This window comes from Aquarana catesbeiana, linkage group LG10 (assembly GCF_042186555.1).
Source record: "Aquarana catesbeiana isolate 2022-GZ linkage group LG10, ASM4218655v1, whole genome shotgun sequence".
Taxonomy (NCBI): domain Eukaryota; kingdom Metazoa; phylum Chordata; class Amphibia; order Anura; family Ranidae; genus Aquarana; species Aquarana catesbeiana.
Window position 1 is genome coordinate 228,577,393 of NC_133333.1, and position 7,593 is coordinate 228,584,985.

General features: G+C 39.6%; 1 protein-coding gene across 1 annotated transcript in view; it reads right to left on the reverse strand.

The window, feature by feature from the left end:
* LOC141111254 (indolethylamine N-methyltransferase-like) overlaps window positions 1-6,675 on the reverse strand; it is a 79,112-nt gene extending 72,437 nt beyond the window's left edge. The window contains exons 1-2 of the mRNA XM_073603397.1: window positions 6,471-6,675; window positions 3,786-3,993 (exon numbers count right to left, since the gene is read on the reverse strand). Of these exons, the coding sequence (XP_073459498.1) occupies window positions 3,786-3,993; window positions 6,471-6,621 (359 nt within the window). The 5' untranslated portion in view covers window positions 6,622-6,675. The remainder of the gene's footprint in view (window positions 1-3,785; window positions 3,994-6,470) is intronic.
* Window positions 6,676-7,593: the final 918 nt, after the last annotated feature.

Consider the following 7,593-nt stretch of genomic DNA (forward strand, 5'->3'; position numbering starts at 1 on the left):
TAGATTTTGGGGGAGGTGACCCCCACGCCATTTTAAAAAACATTTTTGGTGCAGGGTTTCCCTTAATACCCATACCAAAACTGAAGGGCCTGGTATGAATTTTGGGGGGACCCCCACGCAATTTTTTTGAAAATTTTGGTGCGGGGTTCCCCTTATAATTCATACCAGAACTGAAGGGCCTGGTAATGGACTGGGGGAGACCCATGCCGGAATCTGACAACACATTACAGCTGCAAGAAGTTTTAAATGACATTTTTTCCTTTAGAAATGTCATTTTGCTGTGGTATTGTTCTAAACACAGGAAAGATGCACTACGTTACAGGCATACTATAAACACCCCCAGGCACAATATTTAAAGGAATATTTCATTTTTATTGTTTCACTTTAAGAATTATTAAAATCACTGCTCCTTAAAAAACATCAGTTTTTAAAACTTTTTTGCATTGATACATATCCCCTGGGGTAGGACCCGGGTCCCCAAACACTTTTTATGACAATAACTTGTATATAAGCCTTTAAAATTAGCACTTTTGATTTTTCACATTTTTGTCCCTTAGACATTTTTGTCCCCTAACAATTTTTTTGTTCTTGTGCGAACTGAGGGGGGGTGTTTGGCTCATCCTTATTCAGTATCTCCTATCTAAAGCTGGCCATACATGGATTGAAATTAGACTGGTTCAGCAGGGACTGACCGAATTTCAATCTACGTATGGGCACTGTAGTTGCACAGAAGTTTATCCACCGATTGACTTCTGTACAACCACCCTGTTGAATTCTCCATGCTCGATCAGTGCTGCAGGAAGACAATGACACAGCAGGGAGGATTCATTCATCCACCTTGAATGTGTGGATAGGGGGATCTGATCAGTTTTTTCATTCAGCCCGCTCATCTATGGGCAGCCTAATACACCACTCTAATACCCACCAGCTAATCCAACAGATCTGGAAAGCACATCCACTAATTTCTGATCAAATACAAATAAACATGATTTTATTTTATATCTACTCTATACTATATCTATCAATTTTAGGATTAAAAAAAAAACAAAAAAAAGAAAAAAAAAACCAGAACTCCAGATACAAATAACAAGATGAATAGCATGTTAAAAGATAACATAACACAACCAGATTTTTCTGCAATATTCACCTTCAGTCCAGAGATATCCCTCATAGTACCATTTTTCTGCCACTTGATGTCCTCGGTCTGATGGCCGGGATCATTGAACCCACTTCCTCTTAGCGCAGGTTGTCCTGGACCCTCCCCACTCTGTGACTGGACAGTGATATGAGAAGCAGCACAGTGATGGTCTTGTCTCTGTCACTCTGCTCCTTCCTTCTATCACCACATGAACATGCACTGCTTTTTCTTCTCACACTCCAGTCCTGTAGTACTGAGACTGCAAGAGGCAGATAACAGGTTGGATTCAGGTACTTACAGTGTTTGCATTTAAAATGATTACAGAGCTCCATTAATCTGAGTCTTTTATATCTGCCCAGATTTCAGTTTTAATATATATATAAAATACATCTCATTATAGAAAATTATTATTATCTTTCTCTTTTTATATGCATAAATATTCACCTTATTCATCCAGTCAATCAGACTCAGCTAATCACACATCGGAGTAAGGGGACAATTTTTTTACTCGCACTGACAGCGTGAGGAGGGGAAAAAAGCTGATTACCGGCTTCTGTAAACGGGACATTGGTCACTTACACAGAGAGGCACTGCCGCCTCATTAATGCCCACCAGTGCCACCTACCAGTGCGCATAAGTACTGCTAGGCAATGCCCACTAGTGCCACCTATCAGTGTCCACCAGTGCTGCCAATCAGTGTCCACCAGTGCTGCCAATCATTGTCTACCAGTGCTGCCAATCAGTGCCCACCGGTTTTGCATCACCAGTGCCACCTATCAGTGCTGCCTATCAGTGTCACCTACCAGTGCCACCTATTAGGTCCACTTATCAGTGCTGCCTATCAGTGCCCTTTAGTACCGCCTATCAGTGCCACCTATCAGTGTAGCTTTATTAGTGCCTCCTGATAAGTGCCCACCAGTGCAGCCTATCAGTGCCCATAAGTGCAGCCTCATCAGCGCACATCAATAAAGGAGAAAAATTACCTGTTTGCAAAATTTTATAACAAACTATGAAACCCCAGTAGTGATTAAATACCACCAAAAGAAAGCTCTATTTGTGTGAAAGAAAATGATAAAAATGTCATATGGGTGCAGTGTTGCATGACCATGCAATTGTCATTCAAAGTGCAACAGTGCTGAAAGCTGAAAATTGGCCTGGGCAGGAAGGGGGTTTAAGTGCCCAGTAAGCAAGTGGTTAATGAGCAATTACAGTAAGTAGAAGATCTCTGTACTTTTCTACATGTTAATGGGCCAATACCAGCTGCTTATGAAAAACAAGTCTGCTGAGATTTTTTAATACACCTATATTATGAGTAATCACTGCTCAAGGTTGGTCTCCACCTGTACCACCTTCACTGCATACAACCAGGTGCTGGCCCTGTTCGTTATGGGCTTCACAGTAGAGGAAAAGGGTCTGGTCGGCCATACATCCGATAAAATCACCTTAATATAGACATATTCCTAATAGACTCTCCACAATGTACAATCGAGGGAAAATGGCACACCAACTAGTGCTATTTTCCCTCAATTGTACATTGTGGAGTGTCTATTTCGGAATATGTCTAAATTAAGGTGATTTTATCAGATGTGCGGCCAAACGGACCCTTTTCCTCTACTGTGAAGCCTGTAATGGACAGGGCCAGCACCTGGTAGTGTGCAGCGGAGGTGGTACAGGTGGAGACCGACCTTGAGCAGTGATTACTCTTCACCCATAGGCTTACTATGGGGCATCCATAGTCAGTTTGGACCAGAGGGCCCTCAGAATAGGTAAGCATAGACATCCTTCCTTTACAGATTAGTTAGTATAGGGCTTAGAATGGGGGTGAGAGCAGGGTTAAAGTGGTGTTCCGGACGAAATTATACTTTTTAAATAAAAATAATCCTATAATACACAAGCTTAATGTATTCTAGTAAAGTTAGTCTGTAAACTAAGGTCTGTTTTGTTAGTTTATAGCAGTAGTTTGTTATTTTATAAACTTACAGCAGGCCGTGGCCATCTTAAGTCTGGGCATCGGAAGCCAGACTGTATTTCTTCCTGGATCTCATGCTTGCAGATCTCGCACATGCTCAGTGCAGCACAAGCAGTGTAATAGGTTTCAGGTCAGGTTTCCATAGCAACGTCAGTGTCAGAGGAAGTTGCCGCCCTTTCCCAGAAGGCATTGCAAACAGGAAATGATGCGATGGGCCATGGCCAGGGAGGAGGAAGTGAAAAATGAATACAGCAGATATACAGTAGGTGCTGAGAAAAAAAATTTAAAAATATCCAATTCGTTTACAATGCACAGTTTAGTGAGGGATGCTGAAGAGTTGTAAAAGTGGGTGGAACTCCACTTTAAGTTTAGATTTGACTGGACTTCTACTTTAAACAATGTGAATAGGCTTTTTCAGCACAGTAGATAAGGGGAGCCTGAATACAAACATTATAAAGAGCTGAGAGCTCCATCTGCTGGATGAAAACATAGATTTTAACATTTCAAATACAATATTTCAAAGTTACCTGACTAAAAACACGAAAAAAAGTTTGTATTTTAAACAACTTAATAAATGAAATATACTCAAACATAATAGAAGTTGCCTTTAAAGAAATAATCTTCTGCAACCTAAAATGCAAAAATCATAAAGTAATGAAACATTAGCGGACAAGTCACCTTGTTCCTTCTAACTCAGCTGCGGCTGATGATGTATGCGACCAATCATATGCTCCGGTACGGTCATGTAGCCATCTGTTCAGTTCCATGATACATTTCTCCTGGAATTTTAATATGACTATATTTTTAAAGGAATTGGAGGCAGAATAAAGATTGTGAATGGCGGAACCAAGGCTGATGTCAATCAAAAATGTACCCTCAATTCGACCTGGAGGAATATTAGAGATTCAGATGTTATCTTACCCGAAACTAATTTCACTGCCAAAAAAAGATTTCACACTTTCATAATTTGGCATTTAATGACAGTGCTAGATGAAAATAGCTTTAAAAAATTATTCCCAACCAATATATAATATGGTTCTGGGATTTCCTGCTAGGCCCAGCCTTATATGTTACATTATCTTCCATATATGAAAGCACCAGATGAGCAAGGAGCTGAGAGAGAGAGAGAGAGAGAGAGGGTAAGGTGAGTATAAAGGGGTCAGAGGGCCATTTGCAGAGAAGCAGTCACTTTCCTCTACATCTGTTCTGATCATTTAGGCTCCATTCACACTTGTGCAACTTCAAAATTGTGTGATTTCCATTGCGACTTTACAGTGTGATTTGATGCGAGTTTGATGCCACGTTGGACGAGTGCGACTTTATTGCAACTTTGCCTTTGACCATGTGACTGCGTGTGCTCTACAAAGTCGCACACACATGTATATGATTCAGGTGCAACTTTAATGTGACTTTTGAGGGTTTACATTAAGTCTATGGGCCTCATGTCACTTTAAAGTTGCTGTGACTTTAAGGCCTTATGAATACAGTGCGTTAAGAAAAAAAAACAAGCGGCAAAGCCAGTACCGACACCAGGAAAAATGCGCTTTTAGAAGTGTTTTGCATTGGCATTAATGTTGTTAATGCACACAGAGTTCCTCCTTACATCAGAGTTTGCAGGATTCCCCCTTACATGCTGCGCTGATGTTTAGCAGTGTTTCTCTGCCCTCGTCTATTTTCCACTCCCAAATCCAATTACTGCATCTTAAAAACGCTTGACGGGGCTTAGTGCTGTACACAGCGTTAGCACACATTTAGCCACGTCAGGCGTTTTTATAGCTGTAACGCTGCTGCCTAAGAACGCGCTGGCCCTGGGGTTTTTTTGCAGCTTGAAAACGCCTATGACACTAAAAGCTCCTAAAAGCCTATGTGGACACATAGAATAACATGGAGAGACGTTTTTAATCTGTATAAAAAAAAGTCTGATGCTCCTAAAAGCGACAGGAAAAACGCCCTATGTGCATGAGTTTTAAGTCACACAAGTATGAACAGTACTCATTGGAAAACATGGGGTGCAACTTGTCATGTGACTTTGGGGTGCAAAGTTGCATGTCAAGTCGTACAAGTGTAAACTGGGGCTTAAAGATAGAAAACAAATATGATAATGTTTGTGAATTGACCTTTTGCAAGCAAATAAATAAAACATGATAATATACTGATCAAGAGTGACATATTCACCAAATAAAACCGTCATAAGAAATAAATTATGATTTGCTATTGTCTCATCATAATGTGGTACCAGTTTATGATTCTGTTTTACAATAATCTTCTTTGGATCAGGCTGCCACTGTTGACCTCTCCACCTCAAGTTGGAGTTCTCCATCCCTTCATTGTGCCATTGGATGAAGTAAATGGACAGAGGCTTAATCTGGAAGTTGTTGTTTGCCTCCCATGGAAGTGGCACCCAGGACAGCTTTTCACAATAAAATGTTTTTTAACACCCGCTGTAGAAGTTTCTAAAAATTATTTCTAGAACCCAACCTTGATTGGAACTGGTCTAAACCCTTATCCTGGACTTGCTTACTCCAGGAACATTATTTACCCAAAAGTAGACTTCATTCAACCAATTATACTAAATCAGAGGGAGATTGGTTGCTCCAGAGGAAACCCATTTTTTTGTGTTGATCTTTGTTATCTATTTAGAAAATTCAATCTAATCTCATGTACATCCGTGATATAAAATATCAATCAGATCAATTTCAATTGCAGGTTGTAACACAACAAAATGTGGAAGAGTCCATAGTGAGGTGAATAATTTTTTTATAGAAACAGCATGATTTTTTTGCAAGAAATAAAGCATTCCCCCTATTCCAGAAATAGAAAGCTGTGAGGACAGGGCTATGGGGACTCCCATGTATGTTAGTGATACTCATAAGCTCGTACACATGATGAGATTTTTGTCAGGGAAGTGTGAGGTGACAGACTGTTGGCCTAAAATCTGACCGTTAGTACGTTCCATCAGACAATTGTTGTCCAACTTTCCACCAGCAAATGTTGGATGGCAGGCTAGAAAATTTTCAGTGGACAACGGTCTGTTGTCAGATTTTCATATTGTCTGTATACAAGTCCGTTACACGAAAGTCCAAATACAAACACGCATGCTCGGAATCAATGCTCACCAAACACGACATTAGCAGAAGGTGCCCAAAGGGTGGCGCTCAAGAGCTAAAATTCCACATAGTATGTTACTACGTTTGTGTTTGTTGGCCGACAATTATGTGCCATTAGTATGCAAGACAAGTTCCTGGCACAAGCCCTTCAGACAAAAGTCTGATGCTCTGTTGGTCAACAATCCTATCGTGTGTACGAGGCTTTAGATTTATTAACATTTTTTTGTTAAAAAACATCAATCTATGCTGTACATACCGCTGCTGAACTGATAGTGAAACATCGCCATTGGAAATTTTATAGAATCCTCTGCAAAGACCATGTCCTCCTTATTAGAGAAATACGTATCAAGAAAACCTCTGGAATCCATTCCATGTACATGATAGAGTTTATGTGTTGTGGAATCCATCGTCCTGCAATGCTGAACTTCACCTCTTTGATTTCTGCTTTCAACTAAGCTTTAATGTTTGAGTTCTATTTATATTCTTTTGAAATAAGGTGTTTACATTTTATTGTAATATAATCATAAATATATTTATAAAGCAGTCATGTGCATAGTGCTGACTGAGGCATGATTGTCATCTGAGTTTGCAAAGGTTTAACCACTTTAAGACCAGGCTTTTTTTACATTTGTTGTTTTCAAGTAAAAATCTGTATTTTTTGCTAGAAAATGACTTAGAACACCCAAATATTATACAGTGGGGAAAAAAATTATTTGATCCCCTGCAGAATTTGTAAGTTTGCCCACTTACAAAGAAATGAAGGGTCTATAATTTTTTATCATATGTGTATTTTTGTAATGCTAGAGACAGAATATCAACCAAAAATCCAGAAAAACCACATCAAACAATACTATAAATTGAGTTGCAGTTCAGTGAGTAAAATAAGTATTTGATCCCCATGCAAAATACGACTTAGTACTTGGTGGAGAAAACCTTGTTGGCAAGCACAGAGGTAAGATGTTTCTTGTAGTTGGTTACCAGGATTCAGTATTGCCAACCCCCACTCAAGTGCAATTTACTGGCAGGATGCAAAAATTTACAAACAGTGCCAATTTTTTACTGGCAAAAATCATGAAATTTACCGACAGAGCCACATTTTTTACTGATACTACAAAAATATCTAAAATGCCTTTATACAGTGCTGAACAGTGCAAACATCAATATTTTCAACTATAAACATGTAGCTAGTGCTTTTAGTAATGTCTTTAGGTTAAACAAAAGTCAAAAACACAAAGTTCCTCCTTACATCAGAGTTTGCAGGATTCCCCCTAATGCCCCGTACACACGGTCGGACTTTGTTCGGACATTCCGACAACAAAATCCTAGGATTTTTTCCGACGGATGTTGGCTCAAACTTGTTTTGCTTACACACGGTCGCA